Source organism: Galleria mellonella, unplaced genomic scaffold, assembly GCF_026898425.1.
Source record: "Galleria mellonella isolate WM207_F2 unplaced genomic scaffold, CSIRO_AGI_GalMel_v1 utg905, whole genome shotgun sequence".
Lineage (NCBI taxonomy): Eukaryota > Metazoa > Arthropoda > Insecta > Lepidoptera > Pyralidae > Galleria > Galleria mellonella.
The window spans coordinates 4,442,012-4,464,755 of NW_026442174.1; the positions used below are offsets into that span (position 1 = coordinate 4,442,012).

The 22,744-nt window shown below is 31.2% G+C and overlaps 2 protein-coding genes across 3 annotated transcripts in view; both read right to left on the bottom strand.

Annotated features, from left to right (window-relative positions):
- LOC113510787 (protein unc-13 homolog B) overlaps window positions 1-22,744 on the bottom strand; it is a 296,246-nt gene that overhangs the window by 243,785 nt on the left and 29,717 nt on the right. For both annotated transcript variants that reach the window (XM_052902517.1, XM_052902516.1), the window contains exons 5-15: window positions 20,979-21,094; window positions 19,596-19,699; window positions 17,595-17,680; window positions 16,953-17,049; window positions 15,611-15,833; window positions 14,384-14,468; window positions 13,399-13,623; window positions 12,379-12,490; window positions 10,899-10,963; window positions 9,517-10,650; window positions 8,500-8,858 (exon numbers count right to left, since the gene is read on the bottom strand). In XM_052902517.1, coding sequence (XP_052758477.1) covers window positions 8,500-8,858; window positions 9,517-10,650; window positions 10,899-10,963; window positions 12,379-12,490; window positions 13,399-13,623; window positions 14,384-14,468; window positions 15,611-15,833; window positions 16,953-17,049; window positions 17,595-17,680; window positions 19,596-19,699; window positions 20,979-21,094 — 2,606 coding nt within the window. The remainder of the gene's footprint in view (window positions 1-8,499; window positions 8,859-9,516; window positions 10,651-10,898; window positions 10,964-12,378; window positions 12,491-13,398; window positions 13,624-14,383; window positions 14,469-15,610; window positions 15,834-16,952; window positions 17,050-17,594; window positions 17,681-19,595; window positions 19,700-20,978; window positions 21,095-22,744) is intronic.
- On the bottom strand, window positions 1,616-2,642 carry LOC128202372 (uncharacterized). The gene has a single exon (XM_052902518.1). The coding sequence runs from the start codon at window positions 2,158-2,160 to the stop codon at window positions 1,684-1,686; it is 477 nt and encodes a 158-aa protein (XP_052758478.1). The 5' UTR covers window positions 2,161-2,642; the 3' UTR covers window positions 1,616-1,683.

The window sequence follows — 22,744 nt, forward strand, 5'->3', positions numbered from 1 at the left end:
CCCGGGTCGGGCCGCACCGGCGCCCGGAGACTGCTATCTTATGCATTGCTTCCCATTCATACCATTGAATATAAGAATTGCCCACAAATAAATTAGATATATAAAATTTCCATTTATATCGATTCCATTCTTAGCTAAAAGTCCTTGTTGATATTTTTATTGGAAAATAAAATGAGCCACTTTTTGCCATTTTAAACTTAATACATACTTGAAACTTATGATTTGTTTAAATTATTTACAAATAAAATCTATAAATTTATTTTTTATAAAAAAATAATATTAAAGTTCAACTACTTACTATCAAGGAAAAACTCTCAATGTTCTTTGTAATATCATCTAAAGATATCTTTGTTATAATTTAATTAATTTTATATCCGACGAAGTATAAATAATAAACAAAACTGTCTTTTATATTTTTTCATCTAAAAATCTATCTACCTATAGTTCCATAATGTTTTAATATATATTCCATAATTAAAACTACTCCTGAATTAATTTCAATTAATTATTCATACAGAATAACTTTGTATACAATGGAATATGGCGAAAGCATTGCATAAATAAATACTCCGTATTTAAGTTTAACTATGCAAAAGTTACAGGAAGCTCCTATTGTCCGTTGGAAATGTAGATCTTTACTAATGCATTTAAATTTATATAATTACGTATGCTTTTCATTTAAATCTAATTCACTATAACGAGCATTAATTTATTCTTTTTACTTTTGCACAAATGTAAATTTTTTTCTCCACGTTGATACCATTTCTTTTACTTTTAGTCAATCTTTAACTTGTGTTGGTTGTACTAGTGTTTTTACTGTGTAAACACTAAATAAAACTAAAAATAAACAAAAATACGTACTTTTGTATTTCATACATTTTCACCGTATGCTGCTATTTATATTGGTATTTTTATATACTAATAAACTGCTATATAGTATACAAATAAAAAAGCTGTCAAAAAAATATCTAAATTCCTCCATATGGTTTTTTCCCGCAAGGAATCCGGCTTCGGGTGGACCCCTATATGTGTAGATATCCGTGACGGATTTTCCGCATATAAAAAACTCCTATTCCATTTACTGTCACATCCACTTGTTGCTGACGTTACAATCTATTTCCTTCATTAAGGTTCAATCTAAGACCGCTCGATATAAATATAAAATAGATATTTAATTAAATCTTATGTTCACTTAATATTTATGTATAAATATTATTTTGAATCTATTTATAACGTTAATCTACGATTTATACGTAGCTTTAATTAGACAAAACTATATCTGAGTATAACAATCGGAATTTGAAAATTTAAAAAACTTAGAATTAAAAAATATATTAACCAGACGATAGCATTTTATTACCTATGGCGAAATTCAAACAACAATTCACTATAATATTCGTTGTTAATGCCCATTAAAATGATAATGCAGTCATTAGATAATAGATAAGACTATTACATCAATTTATCGTTATCAGCTATCCCTTATAATGCGCTTATCAGAAGCTAGAAGCTTTACACTAACAATGTATGTTAATTGTAACTTAATTTATAAAGTACTTATAATAAACAAATTAGCAAATTAATTTGTTTTCTAGTTTCCCAATAAATAACATTTAACATAAAATTATCATTTCTCGCTAACTTTGATGTTATTTTCAAAATTCTAAATTAGTAGTTTTAAGGTTACAAATATTTATAAATAGGTTTAAAATCAACACTCACCAGTGTAATTGGAATATCAGCAGAACAAGGTTGATATTTCAACAGCCTGCTGAATCTCAATGTTCGTTGTGCCATGGTCAAAGGTCCTACGGGTCGGGACACATGGATAAGCGGAGAGGGCGGCGGATGCGATGGCGGACTAGACGGAAGCGGTGGCATGTTTCGACGGACAGTCTCAAGAGGAACCGTTCTAGCGACAAGAGTGTCACTACCTACAGAATTTGCACTGCCACTGAACATGTTCATCAAATCGCCAATAGAACCACCACCGCTTGAGCCGCCACTGCATCGTAACTTATCTAAATCGGTCAAGCTGGACCCACGACGAACACGGAGACGAGAAACATTATTACTTGATCGGTTTTGAAATGTTTGGTCACGACGAATGTCCGCTTCACTGGTCGCTTGGACCTTTCGATTTCTAACCATTTTGAACATTTTTAACGGGTGTTATAATAACAACAACATGTCACAACTAAAACCGCACTACTACTGAAAGTTAACACCTGAAGTGGAATGAATTTGCATATAAATTGCTGATAGGTGCGCTCGCGACGTGCAATCAATAGGGCCACGGTCGCCCGCAGGATGTCGCTATCGCGGCCTCGCGCATTTCCGTCGCCATCGCTTGCGCAATGTTTTCGAAGCCTAATTGTGTATGTATTTTGATCTTATTTTTTTCTAATGTTATTAGCGACGTTAACAGTCGAAAGGCCGATAACGAACTGAGCAGCGAATGCGTAGTTACATATGTGCGTATGGATGGAGCAACTCGGTTGAACTAATGAGGTGATCGGGTTCAAAGGCGCTCTGGGTCTCCACAGGCGGCGGTATCCACTTAACCGACAGACTGCGGGATGCTAGAAGGATTCCACTAAAAAAATTAGACTTATAGAAATTAATGATAACGCTAAAAAGAATAGTTATCGATTGCATAACAAATTACTTCAAATATTTATATTCCTACGTATACCTACCGTTGCAATGCCAGATACGCAAATTAAATATTAAGGTATAACAAAAAAAAAAACAAGAATCTTATCTTAAAAGTATTCTACTTTTCCATTAATGTAATGTAATTTCGCGGAAGTACCTATCTACTTTATAATATACATAAAATATTTAGTAATGTAAGAAGCAGAATACTTTGAATCATTAATGGAATAATCATTTTCTAATTTATATGAAACAAGCACATAATATACATATATAGATACAGTTATATTCAGAAGACATAAAACTTAATTAATTATCAATAGCAATAAATACTTGAACAAAACAAAATAGTTACGTCCAATATCAATAGAATGATGGTGTTCGTCCATAAATCCATTTACCAGAGGGAAACTTTGTACAAAAGTCGATTGCTTGGGTACCTATGTCCCATTCGTGTTTCAACCGTGAAGCAGTTGTGTTTGCATGGCTGCGTTTCGGTTTGAATGGTGGGATATGGCGTGAATTTACTGGGTACAGAGGAATAACATCTAAGTCCTCAGAAATGGCAACACATGGGGGGTATAATGGGCGAAACAGTATACTCTGTTATATCCATGGTACTGCTCATGTCTATAGACGACGGTTACCACTTTCCATCAGGTGGGCCGTCAGCTTGTTTGCCATTCTAAGTTGTATAAAAAAAAAATTTTATTACAGAACAAATCCGCCACAAACTAGATACTCAATTATTGATTTAATGTTTTAATATTTATAAATCGTAATGTATTTATGCTTTCTTTCTACTCAATCTAAGAATAAAATCTAGGACATAGAGATACACAAAGTTGTAGTATAACTGTTTAGGCCGACAGTGTGTTATAGAGAGAATCTGTCTTTTAAGTACATAGTGCATGTTAATTGACCTACTTTGGAATTACTTTGTCTTAGAAGTCTTGCTAAGTACTTACTTACTTCATTGCATAGAAATTGTCGGTTCATAACGTGGATTAGTACGTTCCAGTTTCCACATACTTAATCGACTTCTACATGCATTGTTTCAAACTGTGATTCTCATAATGTTATGCACATATAGTAATGCTGGAAGCTGCAGTACACTTTAACATAATGTTATACCTATATATAACAAAACAAAGTTTACCGTTTATTTGTAATAATTTTATTCACTTAATATGCTTTTTTCCCTACACTTTTTATATAGATTAGGTAATAACAAAAATGTATAGAGGCGGACTTATCCCTTAAAGGTATTTCTTCCAACCTCGAGAACCCGAAAGGAGAAAGAACGTATTATGCCGTGACGATAGTCATTTTGAAATTAGAACTATATAGAAAAACAATAAAAAAAAACAAATAGTTTTCACCAGTTGCAGTTCAAAACTGTTATCAGGAATTTTCTTTTACTATTAGAAGTAGCAAACTAGCCAACCTAGAATAACCTGAAGGACAATGATAATATCTGCCTTTTTTAATTCTTAAGGCCTTTTACCTTCTGCCTTTAAATATGAACAATATCACATTTAGAACAGGATAAAAATTTGTTAATTTTATTCCATAAAAATACACCGACTTCATTTGTAGCAAAATCAGTTATTTTGATTTAAAATCCAATTTACTAATCAGATTTGGATTAAATTTCTATGAGACTAATCTGAAAATAAATATTTTTAGATAAAAAAGACATTTCCAAATCGGTTTATAACTATGACTAGAACAGAATTATGAGGTAACAAACTTAAAAAAATGCATTCAAATTGGGAGTCTGCTTTTCAACCAACTTCAGAAAAGGAGAGTTTTAACTTTTAATGTATTTGAAATATTGTAAACTGTTATCTTGTATGCAAATACAAAGTCTCAGTAATATAAAGTCATTTTCTGTGAGTTCTTTCATTTCAGCATATATATGCCTACAATTCAAGGTCAACCCATTAGGAGGTCAACACACAGCGTAACAGCATTTTTCCATTTCCCAACACCGTATAACGGTGTACATCAGCACAGCAGGACACGAGTACATTTCTCTGAAACACTACCATACTAGGCTTGTTTTCCATGTACATACGCCGACTAAGAACTTAATTCTATTCTACTATCAACATCCCACTACTGGGCAAAGATCTCCTCCATCCCTTTCCAAAACTTCCTGTTCTGCTCCACCTCAAACTAGTCCCTTTTAAATGTGTCTATGTCTTTTAATTATCTCAACCAAATTATTTAACACGAGTAGACCACATGTTATTGAATAAAATCATATAACAAAGCGGAAGCCGATCTAAACACAAACTTTTCCGTGAGCATTGTCTTGTAAACGGTATTTTTTTCAAAACTGAGCAACATGGAAATTTAATTTTAAATTCGAAGCTTTGGACTAAAAATAGCCAATATTCAGTTAAAAGTTAAATTTTGAATCTAATTTACAAACAAACTTAGTTAATGACATCTGTTCCCATTTATAAATACACTTTTATTTCGCAAAAATCTTAAGTGACCATTTTTAACAAAAAAGTGTATAATGTTTAACTGAAGTACAGAATAAATAATATTACTTACAAGTATTGACTACATTAGTATTCGCACATACATGCATATGTAAAAAACGCGTAGTGAGAAAGGGCACTTAACACAAATTGACGCAGCCATATCGGGACATGAAATATGGACATGATTTCTAGCAGACTGGACTGCCCGTACATAAATCGTTACTGCCTCGTATCAAATAATATGATTAATATATTATAGAAATGTTTCACGTATTGATTCTGACATATCATATTATCAAGTCAACATACTTTTAAAGAATACTGACCAAATTATTATATTTTATTTTATGAGTATATCCCATATTAAAAAACCCATCCATTCCATTATATTCAACTTTTTTTTCAATCACACTCCTATCAATTATTTCATATTTTATAGTAATTGACTTTTATACTTCATAAAAGAGATTATGTAAAAAAGTTAGTTAAATAATTCAACGGCTGTCGCTTCATAATTTATGTTACTAATTAATGAGTCTGGTGTGCTTATATCATTCTGAAATAGTTACGACATTAGAAGGCAGAAAAATTGCCAAGCAAATAAAAAGACAGTAGAAATTATAAAATTTTAGTTTTATCTATTTACGTATGTACGTAACAGAGTTAATGACTTTTTAACTAAAGTGAAAGTATAAACTTTTTACTTTTAAAGTTATTGTTACTTGTAGTCTAAGTGTATGTAAGTGTTGTGTATTATTATAATAAATTTTCATTCGTTCATTCATAATATCTGTAAAATAGAAATGATACTTATAAAAATTATAATAATAACTTTCATAAGAAAATAAGAGCATGTTACATATATATAGAGTAAATAACGAAATAACCGTGGTAACAATACTAATGGAAGACACTGGAGAAGCTCGTAGGCTTACTGCTTCCTTTGAAGAAACTGTCTGGATTTCAAAAGGTTTTTGCAATGACATGAAAGGATTAGATGGCTATAATTCTTGGCCATTCGACTTTGAGTGAGACCGACCCATCTCTTTTTATGTTAACGGATTAAGGCAACAGATAAGAGGTTTGGCCAAATGTATCCCAAGTAAAGTTATAGATACATATTACAACTTACTCTTATTACATAATTTCCCCTTCAGTATTAATATATAGACCAAAAGTATTATTCTAAAATTTATTACTTAAAATATTTAAGTTTATCGATCAGAAATAGTGTTACTCATATTAAAGCGTTTCTTCAAAATATTTATTTATACTTTATTGTACACGCTGATAATACATAAAAATATGACACTTATATAAATACAATATTTAAAAATATATAATAAATATTGAAATAAAAATACGATTATTTTTAAACTGTGGTGTAAATCAAAATCTAATTAAAATTGACCCCAATGATCTAAATATTGGATTCAAACTCTTTATACCTGAGACTTGTATTAATTAAATGTTATCTGTATTAGATAAAGAATATATTCTTTAATGATGATATTAAAATAAACTTATGACACACTGTCAAAAAATTACTAAAATTAGATCAATATCATGTCTGAATTGATATGCCATTATATTTTATTGGCTTATATAATTAATATCTAATAGAAACGAGACATAATATCGGGGAGATCAAATCATTATAACCACATATCAATATCTGTAACCCGGCGATAATTCGGCAGAGCCCACCCACTGAGCGAGACAACTGTTACCCATTCTATCATATCACACATAATGTCGTGAAACCTTATTATTATTCTCAAGGAAAAAGCGAATAAATACGTGCACCTACAAAATGAAACATTCAAATATACAATACATATTACGAAGTTTTAATGACACACTTGTTTTTTTAAATGCCTGATTAAATTATGTTGTTATTAGCGTAATTAAATAATTTATCAAATGTTTATTTTAGAAAATAAAAAATATTTAAAAAGAAAAGTATTATTTCAATTTACGATCGGGTCTTCACACAACGCGATTATAGATTATAACACCTATATATCTGATTTTTATTACAATCTTTGGGAACAAAAATCAAATATGTAGATACTATTTACTTTTAGTTATGTCTCAATCGTGAATTTAAATATTTATAAACAAAGTGAAAGTTTAAGATGAACTAGAAAAAATAATATTAATTATAGACTGATAATGCAGAAATAGGTAGTCTAGTCGCATTTCTATGTAATTTCCCCTTCTTTGACATTATAATTATTAATTACTTTAGTATATTATTTCAAAAATATCTTGAGACCAGAGGGTATTACTACGTAAACGATAAATATGAACAATATAATTTATACCTATCAAAAGATATTTTATTAATCCCTATCACACGAAAAGTTTATTAACGTCTTTCGTTTTTAACTTTAGATATATTATAGATTTTTATTAGTTACCGTATTTTAGCTTTATTATATAAGAATTATAAAAATAATTACTATATATTTAAGAATATATAGGTACATAGAGTAAATGCTCAGTTTAGCGATAGATAACAATTATAATATATGAATGAGAAAATATATTTTTGTCCTTTTGTACATAAAAGAAGAAGGGATCACAACAACTTAATTGAGCGTAGTGTACCCAGATATATACTCTAAAACGAAACGATTACTAAAATGCTACCAGGTCATGATTTATTAGCAAACTATCCAATGTTGTTGTATCTATTAATATATAAGATAAAAAAGATAGCTGTCATACTTTTTTACACGAGTTTCTTTACTTGTTGATCATGCGATGTAGTCCCAATATTCATGTCTTGATATTACTGGATATCGTGTCTACTTTATGCGTAATAATCGCTTATTTTACCTATTTCGTGTACAAATTTATAAAATATTCACTTACCTTTTGCCAAAAATGAAAGCATTATTAATTCTCCACAATTTTCAAATAAACACATTTTGAAAAATCACGATAAAATCAGATATCAATATTAACAATTTAAATTGACAAGAATAAATACCTATATAAATAATAAACAAAAATTAAAAATATATAAAAAATATAAACAAAATTAAAAATATCTAAAAATTGTAAACATAAAATTATAACAAAATAATTACTATATTAAAAACTTACAACACCTAACTAAATAAAAATTATAAAATTAAAAAAAATACATAACAACATAAATTAATAAAACAAAACTATAGTTCATTACAACAGTCAATTTAATAATAAAAAGAAAACAAGGAATTAAAATTAAATTAGACTTTAAAAGAATTTGCAACAACTGCCATGATTAAATCATAATGGTATCTTAAAAGTAATATCTGATTTCAACGTCAAAAATAGAAAAGGTACTCACATTCAACTGCATTACGACTTTGTTGTACGCTCGGTGCCACCACTGCTTCGGCGTCAACTTAGGTTGCTCTGGTTGAAAATCAATTTGTTCCTCTTCTTGCCGCTGCTCCTCATTAAATGCACTATCATCTTGATATTGCTCGTCTTGCTCGTTAAACTGTTCCTGATCATCAAACTTCTCATCCTCATCGCGGAATGCTTCGTCCTGATCACGGTACTCTTCATCATCATCTGGATATTCCGCTTCGTGATTATCAAAATGTTTTTGTGTTTCAGGATATACCCCTGTCTCCTCTGGAACTTCGTGATATGTTGTGCGATCGTCTTGAAATGTTACTTTTGTTTTATCATTCAATGAATCTATGGAATAAAATATAATAATAAAATTTAGTTGCTGTTGATTATGAAAATAAATATTAAAAGCTGATAACATTAATTCAAAGAAAATAAAAAAAAAACATATTTTATATTTATCTAACTAGAACTAAAAGATAATACTTTACCGAAATTTCTAAGCTTGTTTGCATAATTACTTTTATTTTCAGAATGTATTACTGATTTAGTAAAAATTTATGTTATTTTCTCTGTTTAATACACAAAATCCTTATTAGTATTACAAATGTGAAACTAACTTAATTTGATTGTCTTGATCCTTTAATGGCTCGACCAATCGTCAATATTTGATATACATTCACTATCTATACTAATATTATAAAAAGGAAAAATTATTTTAAAAGAAATTAAATATTACAATATTAAATACTATATAATTTTTTTTATTTTGCTAATTAATATTGCTATGTGGTGGTAATAACAGCGCAAAGTGTCTACTCCAATTCACCTACAAAATAAATGACATCTATAGTAAAAAGGCAGAACACAGAAAAAGAAAACACGAAGTAATATCCTATATTAAATCCCTTCGCGATATTGTAATACTAGCCTAATTTTACTTTTCTAATGAAACGAGACAAATGTTTAAATAAACTTTAGCTGAATATAAATAAATTACATTTACCTTCTTGTGTAGTCGGTATAGAAAGTTTTTCCTCGTGATGAAAAGAACTTTGTGAAGTTCTGCGATCAATTATTGACGGCGCTTGACTGTGATAACTATCCACAGAAGGCTTTCTCACTTGCGAACTTCGTCTTGTAGGAGACGCAGTCTTCTGTAATCCTGAATTAGGCTCTTCATGTAGATGTCTATCCTCAGTGACATCTTCGTGAATGGTATCATCGTCATGATACCTGTCTAAAGACGTCCTGTCACGGTCTATAGATTGATCGTATTCAGTCTTATGATACTCATCCTCGTAGGCACTTTCGTCGTAACTCGACGGTGGTAAGTCCTCTGGTGCGTCGGGTAAAGTCCGCGTTCGACGCACAGGAGGTCTTTGTATGGACTCCTGTCTTCTTAATGACGGAGTCCGGTTTAAAGTAACTGGGGTTGAACTGGTCACAGTAGACACTGGCACTGATGGTGATACATCTGGGACGGATGCTGTGATAGGTACTGTTGAACTTGAAAAAGGTGTTACAGGAGCTACCGCTGGCGTGAAATGATTTACTGATGCTGTCGTTATGGGTGCAGTAGGCGGCTGACTTACTGCAGGCGCAGCGACTGCGGCTGCAGCTGCGCCAAAGAAACTTCCTAATTTTTTTGCACCACCCGCTACTAATGATCCTAATGTTGCCGCTCCAGTTAGGACACTAGATTGAAGTTGCTGTGCTGGTTGCTGCAATTTCTGTTGTTGCTGTTGTTGTTGCTGCTGCTGTTGTTGTTGTTGCTGTATCTGATTCTGTTGAAATTGTTGCTGCTGCTGCTGCTGCTGATATTGCTGTTGCTTTTGGTCATCTTGATATTGTTGATCATATTGCCTATACTGATAATCTTGATTTTCTTGATACAAATTCTGTTGTTCGTCGTATTTTAAATCGGATTTATCGTACTGGTACTGTTGTTGATCTTCATATTGCAAATCATACTGTTGGTAATTATCTTGATATACTTCTTGTTGCGTAGTTATGGGCGGTTGTGGTAAATGAGATGATATAGTGGATGGTAATGTCCTTTGAACAATCGTATCTGCCTCGGTAGTTGTTGTGTAAGGAAACTGTGTAGATTCAGTCTCCATCCACGAAGATTTTTGAGCTGAAATTTTAAACAAAATGTTAATTATATTTAATGGTAAATTATTACAAAATACGTCAGTTGTTAGGCACGACATCGAACTGACTGTTTTAAAATATGACTGTAAATATAGATTTTTAATAACGTAATATATAAATGTTGTAAAAAGGAAGTTGTTATCACTTTGCATATTTATTTACAATGTCAATGATAAAATATATGTATAATGCTATAAATAGAAAAATTGAATAATAGTTCTATTAAATTACCAGCGGCAGGTGGAGTAGCGTGTGGGGTCTCGTCGAAGAATGGTTGCATACCATCTTCATCATAACTGAAAACAATACAATCTTAAATAGTGGGCTCTTAAAGGCTTGATGCTATAGAGCAAGATGATCCGCGGACGAATTTCCCTTTCTGTTAGCCGTTTAGTGGCATGGACATATGTACGTAAACACATAGTTTGATTGAGAATTGTCCTTTTCTACCCGACCTTTAAATATAATTTAGGGAGTCTTTACTGAATATCTTCTTATAATAATCATAACAGTTGTTAACTATCCTATGCTGAACCTAAGCCTTCCCCGTACGGAGAGTTTTGCCAGTAGGTGTCACATTTGGCAGGCGGAATGGCATATATGGCAATTTATTCCTACTAACTATGTCCCGTGGCTTTCTCTGCGTAAATCAATATATATACTTTTCTATGTGCTTAGTTAGGATACCGCATACAAAATTTCATTCAATTCTATTCAATAATGTGTGCGCGCGCGTGTGTGTGTGTGTGTGTGTGTGTGTGTGCGCGTTCGTGTGTGTGTGTGTGTGTGTGTGTGTGTGTGTGTGTGTGTGTGTGTGTGTGTGAAAGAGTGACAAACATTTCATCCTTACAAACTACATTTTATAACATTTATATTAAATTAAATAGGATAAATCACGAATTAGACACATTATTTTTTGTAGTTTGTATAGTTTTTCTTTTTTTTCTTAATTATTTAAAACAATTCTATTAATAATATGAATGCGAAAATTTTTAACGATCTATGGGTAGATAGATGGATGTTAGTTACTCTTTCACGCAAAAACTACTGAACAGATTTGACAGAAATTTGGTACACGGATAAGCTGTATCCTAACTTAACACAGGATACTTTATATGCCTACTGATTCACGTGGGTAAAGCTGCAAAATACAGGTACTAGCTTATACCTCCACTATCCACTTGTACTCGTACGTAGTTGCAGGTAACTAGCTTTTACCTGCAACTACTTACAAGCGGATTTTAGAAATAGGTAATCACTTCTGAATGGCAAAACATTTACTAGATTTTAAGCTAAACTTAGTCAAAAACTTACTCCGAAACATAACTGTGAAAACCACGCCCAATTTGATGCATAGTTTTTGCATGATGCAGAAACAAACTATATATATATATATGCACTTGCACTTGCACTTGCACTTGAACAATATATATAGCGATTAGTTTACTATTTACTGATTAGTAACTTGTTAGCAAGGGAGGGCTGATCTCTGAAAGAGATCTCTTCCAGCCATCCCAGTGTAGTTAGAGAGAAAATTATTAATTGGCGGGTAATCTAGTGCAGGAAAGGTACCGGTAAAAATAATGTAAATACAACAAACATAGACAAAAATCACAGGTTTTGTCACGATTGAAGTAGTATTTCTTTTTTGTGGAACAAACTCTATATGTAAATATATAATAAACATAAATAAATGCATAAATTTTATTACCTTGTATTATAATTAGTATCTTGATATTGATCTATGGCAGTGTCTTGATATTCTGGTTGGTATCCGTAGCTATCGTAACCGTAATTCACTTCTGGTATTGTCTTTTCAGATTCTGTAAAAAAATACACTCTGATTACATGATCAAATAGGGTTGGCAACGCGCGCGTGACATCTCTAGTGTTATAGGCGTCCATAGGCTAGGGATTACCATTAAACGGCCGTATACTTGTTTGCTACCATAGTTGTGTAAAAAAAAATATACACAGATTAATATTTCATCTCGGACTCATCCCCGCGGTCATAGCTAAAAATCAGTGTTTTGCTCTTTGAGTAAAATTCCACACTGAGTTTAGTATTTTTCCTTTCTGAGGCACACACGCGCAGGTATACTTATATAAGCTATATTTTATTTTCCAAAATTATTTATACTATTTATTATTTACTGTCTTTAAACTGTAATATTAATGTGTGTATTTTAGATGCATTTTTTTATTTATCTGTCTAATAACCATCAACTACATACGATCACATCTTTAAATCTCAAAGTTCAAAATTTCTATAAAGATTTATGTAAATCTCAAAGTGTTTAGTTTGTTTTAAAGTTTTTGAATCCTTAATGGCTCTACCAGTCTTCATGGAATTTCAATATACAAGTAGTATTCACAGACAACAAAAATTGACATTCTTCTATATATCTGTGAAATCTTTTTTTTTTTTAATCTTTATAAGTACATTATACATTAAAGAAAGCTCATCTAACTTGAATTATAAAGACAGAATTTAAATCGCGTTTTTATCAAAACATTTTTTATTTACTTGATATATACATGTATCGTCAGACTGGTGTTAATTTAAAGTGACAGTTCCCTAAATTAGTCTAATAATGATTAAACCAATTTTTGTATAAAATTGAGGGAAGGTGATGATGAAGATCCACAGACATCACACAGTCACCATTTTAATCCTATACATATATTTGATCGTACAATACCCTTATAAATAATGGTCATTTATATTTACCGGATACGTAAGGCACGTGCGGGAGCGCGGGGGCAAGTGTGGGTACAGTCGGAAGGGTGGAAGCAGGGGCAACAGCGGGGGCAGGGACGGCGGGCAGCGTGTGGTGAACCAGCGGCGTTCGAGGCGGCCTCGGCAAGCGGCGACTTCGGCCGCGCAACGAGCCCGACTCACTGCTCGGCGGCACCGGCAGCGCTCGTCCGCGTTTGGGTGTTGAAGATGGCGTCGCTGGAACAATGGTGCGGGTAGGGTGACATTCATTCTGGTATAAGTAATGAAGGCATATCTGTTATGATAACAGTCTCATTCAGGCCCTTCAATGAACCACGAAAGTTTGTAATGATGGGTGTATGAATGGATATTTCTTACTCTTTCATCCAAAAAAATTGGGATCAATATATGAATGTTCATTCATAAGGCATATTGGTTACCATTGACGTAATATCCCTGTTATGATGGCTGTAGAGAAATCAGTCGATTTTCTAGCTACCATTTAGGCACTTCAGCAGTTTAAGCCAATCCTATTTATATTATAGTTTAAATGAATTATGGTCGAATTTCGACCCTATACCGAATCGGGTAATTAAACCCCTATATCGAATCTATTATTATTACTTGGCTACTGTAATAATAGCATAAAAATAAGAAATACTTAGTAAACTGTTTGTGTGCTGTAAGTAATACAAATAAATTATCTGTCTATCTAATAAAAATATGATTACTAGAGAAATATAAACAAATAGACACGTGACGAGAAAAGGAATTGATACCGAAATGGTTGCAAATATCATCAGATCAGGAAAATGAAAATGTTCCATTTTTTTTAATAATTATAAAAACTAAGATCATTGCAGTAACAAACGATAATTAATAAAAGGCACCAATATAAATGCACAGATTAATAATATTAAATAATTATGTCCATTTTTTCTGCCTACCCTAATGGGAGACAGGCGTGACAGATATGTATGTATGTATGTATAATTACCAGGGAGACTGGCCGCTGTCCGTCGCGGCCGTGGTCTGTACGGTGCCATTTCATTGTAATCTGAGTAACGTGATGACGGCGGCAACTGAAATGATTAATATTAATGAAATAACAAATAGTGTTATTTCGACATATGTATCGTACAGATAAGACTTCTCAACCAACTTCAAAAAAGGAAGTTCTCAATTCGGTTGCATGTTTTTTTTTCTATTTATTACCTTCATAAATCGATCAATTCTAAACCGTTTTGAAAAAATCTTTATTTATCTAAAAATGTTATATAATAAAAAATACATCAAAATCGCTTCAGTAGATTAGTTTATAAATCAAGATAACTAGTTTTGTCACAATTGGGCCAACTTTTTTGTAACCATACCATACCATTTAGAAAACAGTATTCATAAAGTACGTATTCATTCCTTTAATTTAAATAATTAATTAGTTCAATTATTGTATTTTTTTTTTCAAAGATTTTACTTAGTAAAGGTAGAACAGAAATGGGCCTATAATCTGCTGGATCACTTTTAATTCCATCTTTAAATTTCATTAAATTAGGAAACTTATGGTCATCAAAGCAATTATTCTGCTATATTATTGCTTATTAAGTATTATCAAAATTTGAGTCTAAAAAGACTACTAATACTTAATAAGCAGAGTCATCATATCAACTGAATATAAACTTCTCCCTATTGGGAGTTTTGCCAGTAATTGCCATGTATGGCAGACGAGTTGGCAGCTGCAGTTAGGTTTTGGTGATGTTTTAAAAGAGACGCTGCTACCCATCTCTCGACCTTGACTTAAATTAACTTAGTTGCATCTTACGACCCACAGGAAAAGAAGGGGAAGCCCATTTTATACCGTATTACAGTTATTAGTGTTAAACTTTCACATACCGTGTATAATATGTATATTATAATATCGTGAAGTTTGTAGTATCAGCTTGCTTTCTATTCTCCATATTATGTCATAAGTTATTATATCAGGAATATCAAATACGCTTATATATATGCAACTGCCTATAAAGTTAAAATTAAGTAGATTTTTCATAAGTTTCTTCACTGCTTAACATCCACAATATACTGTAAGAGACTAGAGAGAGAGAGAGAGAAAGAGAAAGAGAACGAAAATTCGAAATAAGTTCTATAATATCTATACTTTAATGATGACTGGTGTCCAGTATCAACACGTTAATGTGTAGTAAGTTAAATATTTTCTTTAAAATCAAACCTGTTTAGGTGGTACTTGAGGCAGTTGCACCACCGAGGAGCGTCGTTTATTGACAATATTCTCATACTCGGTGGGCGTGAGTCCACAGCCGTCGTCATAAAAGTATTGCCCCCCGCTGTCCCACTGTCTGGAGTCGTCGCCCAAGTACGACGTTTGGTAAGGATAACTACTCGAGTCACAATACTCTTCGTAGCTCGCCTGCTGCGTTATATGCGAATGGTCCCTGAAATTAAAATTAAATAAATAAAGTGGTTCGATATTCGTGAAATTTTACATAAAAATAAAATATAAACAAAGGTTGTCACTTTCTATTGGATGGTTTAGCGTGTTTGTCATTTCCAGTTACAAAAAAAACTACTGATCTACAATTTGATCAGTTTTGTTTCGACTTCTATGGATTATGGAAATATATTACTTTGTCTCAATGCTTGTTAATATCTTACTAATATAATAAAACTATAAGTACACGAAGTATACATGGGAGATATTTAAGAAAGATAGTAATATGAGGAGTCTTAATAAGACCAATAGCTGTCAAAGTAATATTTATATGTACAAATATAAAAAAATTCAGCAAGCCTATTTTCAATTGACTTCAAAAAACAAAAGATTCTCATTTCGGTTGTATTGTTTTATGTTTGTATATAACTCCATCAGTTCTAAACTGATTTGAAAAAATCTTTTTTTATCTATTTACAGATTGGTCTCATAGAAATTATATCAGAATCAGTTCAGTAATTTAGTTTTTAGATCGAAATAACTAATTTAATCACGATTGAAGTCGGTTTTTTTATTGGGACACAGTCTTTAAGGAGGCATGAACGCATTTTTGTAAATAGTTAAGAAAAACTATAGTTTTAATTCTGGTGTTTAACCATATATTGCATTATCATGTATTCAATTTCGCAATTTTTTCCGCGTAAAATAAAATAAAATCTTAATTTAGATAATTAAGATTAATTTATAAATATGAAAATATTAAATCCAAATTCAAATCATCTTTATTCAAATAGAATTGTTTACAAGCACTTTTAAATCGTCTTTTTTTTTCAAATCTACTACAGGCTTAGGAAAGTTATTATCTGCTGAGAAAAGTCCAAAAAAACTCAACAGTTACTATTTTATATCTCTGTTAACATATATATAGATAGACATGCTTGTAAAGATGTTTAAATGATTGGATGTTTAAACATTTGTTACTCAATCACGCTTAAACAACTGAACGAATTTAAATGAAATTTAGTACACAGGCAGGCTATATCCTAATACAACACATTATAAATTATATACTGATTCACGAAGGCAAACCCGTATGGAAACTGTAGATAAATATATTTATTACCTTATGTGCGTGCTAGTTGTGTATGCATCATACCCGTAGCCCATACTCTCGTCATACAATGTGTTCTGACGCTCGAGACTTGGTCGCCGCTGCTCCTCTGTTACAACAAACATTTATTTTTATATGTAATTCCTCTGAACGTATGACACTGAAATCGAAAGACCGATTTAAATAATATTTTTTGTGTATGTTTAAATGGACGGTTTTAATTCATAGTTGGTTTCGGGAGGTGGCGCTGCGATAGGGTTCAGAAATATCTTTTTTTTTTTATTAATCATATATGCCCAAAAAAATACAAAAAGCTTATAAATATTTATAACCTATATATCTTTTATAATTATTTTATGTAATATATATTTAATTTTATAAATAATAATAATTTATTTTAATAATTTATATATTTATAATTTCTAAATAGGTTATGTATTTCTTAATAAATTTCAGACAATATTAAAAAATAACCTTAAAAATTACCCAAAAATATGTGTTGTATTTGCAAGAATTCCTCTTTATCCGTTGGAAGATAATTTAAGATTAGTTCAGAAAATTAATTCAGATTATTATCGTAACCCTAACTTATTTTCCATAAGCTGAAATAATTATACTTCATTTGAAAAAAAAAACATGTACGCTATCCTTTACCTCCAGACTGCCAGTCGGCTGCTGTCCGCCACGAGATAGCTGATTCAATGCTCGCCTGTGCGTGCAGTTGCGACCACGTCTCTATTCTGAAAATAACAAATATATGATTAATATCGCTTTTCATTCCAAAATAATTTAAATTCTTTCAACGATATAACTACGATACAATAAAGATTACAGGATTAAAATACAAAATACCTATATTATAATATTTTTTCTTTACAACTTCAAATTTGTCGACTATTTTTGTTATTGGAAATACGAGTAAGTAGATGTTATGTAAGGACCTCAATACCATAGTATTAAAATTAAATTATAAAAATTTTATCCATATTTTTGGGAATGAATTAAATTGTAAGAAATTATAGGGATCCTCTGAAAATTAGTACGTCTGTGGTTTTCTATTCACTTACAGCGTAAATCCGAGAGAACCACTTTTGCTGCACTATTTTGTGATAATTATAATTTTTTTATATAATTATTGTAGTAATAAACATTTTATTTGTTAAATCACATTTTATTCAATAAAAAATAACTTCGTTATAAAAATCGTAATGTTTGGCCTAAAAATATTGACATGGTCCTAAATCTGCCAAAGCAAAATTGCACGAAATTTTTTTGTAAACTAACGCCCCGGTTTTTTTTTTTTATAATAGTAGCCTATGTAACTCGCTGATAATATAGCTTTCTATGGGTCTTTTCTTTTTATAATAGTAAATTAGATAACTTATTTTTCATAAAAATAAATATAAACCACCTATTTTTATCCTCAAGTTACTGTTCTCACCCTCGATCATCTCTCAAAACTACTAAATATCCAAAATAAAACTAAACTGAGCTGCCTAAGTAGCATAGAAATAGTACCTAAATTCTAATTCAAATCATCTTTATTGAAATAAACTTGTTTACAGACTCTTTTAAATCGTCACCTTCTATGATTCTAATGCTGTAAGTAAGCTTGTATTCTCCGGTTATAGAGAGAGATAATGCTGTGTGGCGTTATTAAAAACTTTTATGTTTAGTACACAAATTATTTATATTTTGACAATAACGCAAAAGGAGTCCTGTCTACTCACAATATCAACTAGTATAGCATAGTCTAAATAAGTGGTTTCAATATTTTATTTATTACTAGAGATCCGATCACGCATCGCACGGATAGATGAAAATTTTCAAAATAATATATATAGCTTATGTTACGCTCTGATAATGTAGCTTTCTATAAGTGAAATAATTTTTAAAATCGGTTAACTAGTTATTGATTTTATTCATTACAGATAAATAAATAATAAAATCCTTTCTCTATATAAGTATAGATTAAATTAATATTTATAGTAAAACCCAACAAACCTCATTAATAATTAAATGAATTGATAAGCTGCTAAGTGACTTTTCCTTTTTTATTTTCCGGTGATGTACTAGTAATATGAATGGACGAATTAGTCTAAGGGTGACTTGTAGCAGTGAAATTACAGAGTACTGTAGCCTACTTCGTACACATTATCATAAAAATGCTGACTTTCACTTTAATATCTTTAATGGTTATTGTTTGATTAATTTTAATTTCTCCAAGAAAACATGTATTTTTATTTGTCAGACCAGATCTGGAGATTCGTAAAACCACACTTGTTTCATTTTATTTAAATATAATTACTATCGATCAGAAGTAATTTTTTAAAAAAGTCTCAAACCTACCCTATCCATAACAGTATGGAAATATAACATTACAGTGCTCAACAATGAAAATGAATCCTCAGGAATGGCAACGCATGGGGGGTATCATGGGTGAAACAGTATACTCTGTTATGTCCATGGTACTGCTCATGTCTATAGGCGACGGTTACCACTTTCCATCAGGTGGGCCGTCAGCTTGTTTGTCATTCTAAGTTGCATAAAAAAAAAATGTCCTGCAATAATGTTATGTCTATAGACCACGGTTTACTATATTTCATCATACGGACTGTCTGTTATAATTACTATTCTATATATCATAAAACTAACCTATTTGTCCGCGGTTGACTATTATAATACAGCGGATCTGTGTCCCCGTGGATATGGTACTCCTCTCTCTCATATGAATTCTCTCGAGATACCTCCAATGACCTCTGAAAAGGTAAAATAAATTACATTATTTAAAAGTAACATCCTTGTAATCTTTATCTAGATAAAAAAAAAACTGGGCCAGCCTAGGTCTCATATTTCTATTTGCGTTTCCATGTGTGATCATATTATTACTATATAATTCTGCCACTTTCCTTAACATATTATTATTATTATATCGTCATCGTCATCATTTTCCCAGCCATTTTCTGTCCACTGCTAGATATACGCTTTCGCCATATACTGCCAAAAGGAATGGTCCTGAGCCACCTGCATACACTGACTCCCTGCAACGCATTTAAGGTCGTCACTCCATCTAATGGGAGGGGGTCCTCCTATACTGCGTTTACTCGTACAGGGTTGCCACTCAAGCCTGACATATTATAATACATATAATATTATTTATACATAGATTACACATAAACAGCTAGTATTGTTTGTGCTTGAAAAGAAAAATTAAAACTAGGGTATTGGAACGTATTGCGTGTATCAATACAACTTAATCATGATATCATAACAGGTCTTAAAAGTATAATGATGGTGTACTATAACACTAAATAGTTTGTCATTGAGCGTGCTTAATTTCATGTTATTAATAACTCAAGGGCGTCCAAGAAATAATTAGTAGAAACAAAACTTTTAAACACGCTACAAAGTTGATATAATTAACAAATTAACATGAGAGTCACAAAAAGTCATCTATTATAGGTATTTTCAAAGTCAAACAACTACAATTATTAAATTGTTATAAGAATACTTATTTTAATTAGAAAAGTAACCAGATTTACCCACAAATATTTTTGTCGAGAATGATGGACTAATTTCGAAATTCTTAACTATGAGTGCTTACGACGCGAACGCGAACTTCATCCATAATTAACAGTTAAGAAATAATACCGAAACTATAGTTTACGATAAAACTACGCGCAAATCAGTTCAGTTAATTCTACGCTACTTTCAAAAGAAGCAGGTTCTCATTTCATCCGTATATTTTAGCGATTATGGTTCACATTTACTTTTTACAACCGATAAGGTTTACTTCCGAATTGATACTATATTAGTGATATGAGTATTGAAACTGCCGTTTTTCTATACAGATAAAAAAAAACTGCTTGTTGCGAAGCGCCATCTACTTGTAAACTCACGTCTCCTTATTCTAAATTCAAATATTTAATATAAATATTTATAAAACAACCCATCATTCGTTGGTATGTTCGCGACTGTAATAATTTTTTAAGGAGCAAAATTTTTTTTTAGAGCAAATTTATTTATTCAATATCTTACCTGTGGCGTATGCATTTGATGCGCCGCTGTTCTGAACTGCGACGCGCTGCAGTTGGCGTGCTGGCCTACTGGGTAATTGAGATCCGATGTGTAATCCGAGTCCTCAGAATAACCCGCTGGAAAAGACCAATGAACAAAACATGAAATACGTTTGTAAACAACTTTCTCTGTACGTAAAAAGAAGTATAAATAAAAATTGTGCTACTAAATATTACACAACAGCAATCTTTTATATATATATACACAACAGCAATCTTTTATAAGTTTAATACAATTTTTTTCTAATTTCTAACCTATCAATGCTGTTTTAATTCGTAGTTTTTTACATATTTATAAAATATTGACACTCGTATTCTATTTACAATTATTATAGTTAAGATTGACCACTTTTAATACCGCGATCTTAATAATCTTAATAAACACTAGACAAAAATTTAAACTTGCTGTTCCAGTATCGTAAAGAAAAAGTTAATAAGTCCTTTATGGGTATATTAAATGTTATATAAGAAAAAAAATATTTTGAGATTTGCCTTTTATTAAGTTTAAAATGGGTGTTAAAAACTCTTATTGAATAAAGCCTATTATTACACATTAAACGAATACTTGAATGACAAATGTACATGGTGTTAGTCGATCATGCACAGGCTTTTAATGACCACGTAATTTAAGACATAGTTTTTTATTATTTTATCAGCCGTTAACTCTCTATTGCTGAACGGAGGTCTTCGTTTATAGTTTTTAAAAGAGTATCTTTTGCGTTTCTTGTGGGCTCTTCTAAACAGATTATAACTTTCCGAAAATGACCTATACATCCGCATTCACAAAAAAAAATACGATTTAAAAGTGCTTGTAAACAAGTCAATTTGAATAAAGATAATTTGAATTTGAATAATTCAAAATACATATTTTAATTTTTTAAGAACAGGTAAAATAAAATTAGAACAAAAAGCTAAAGTTTACTAACTTATTTATTTTATTTTTAAAAATAAAATAATATTTTATAATTATTATAACTATTATAAGTCCACATATTTTCTACAAATATTTGCGCACAAATTAAATTTTCAAGACTTTCTAACTTACTCCCTGCGGTATACCTACTTCCAAACGCCAGGTAAATAACAAAACCGCAAGAGCTGAGTTCCCTTTGACATTAATATGAGTACGTTACAGGCGACACAATTTCAAACTTTATAAGTCACGTATTAACAATGCATACTAAACAAAAAGGAGAGGGTGTCCGCATAAAGCATAACTTTCCAAAACTTTTCCTTTGTGTTCGTAGTTTCGGATAGTTTAAAAAATAATATTTTTCAATTATGCAATTTAATATAATAATATATGTGGAATAACCATCAAAGAATCATCACCTTTACTAAAAGTATTTATTTTTTTATGAAACATAGAATTGCAAAAAAGCTGATGACCCACCTGATAGAAAGCTGAAACCGTCGCCTATAGATATGAACAACATCAGATTAACTAAATATACTGTGATATACCTCATATGCCCTCATGCGTTGCCATTCTTGAGGAATATAATATAATATTATGATTCTGTACTAATTTCACTGGCCTATTCCATCCTCAAATTGAAACAAACCCATGCAAGTACAGATGCTTCACAGCAAAAATAGAGAAGAGACAGAGGTACCCATATAGACTATTTAAGTACGTAGTTTACCTCTGGCATTAAACATACAAAGACGTTAATCTATTTACAATCTAACGGTTGAAGATTACCTAATGGTTGATCGATTAAGAAC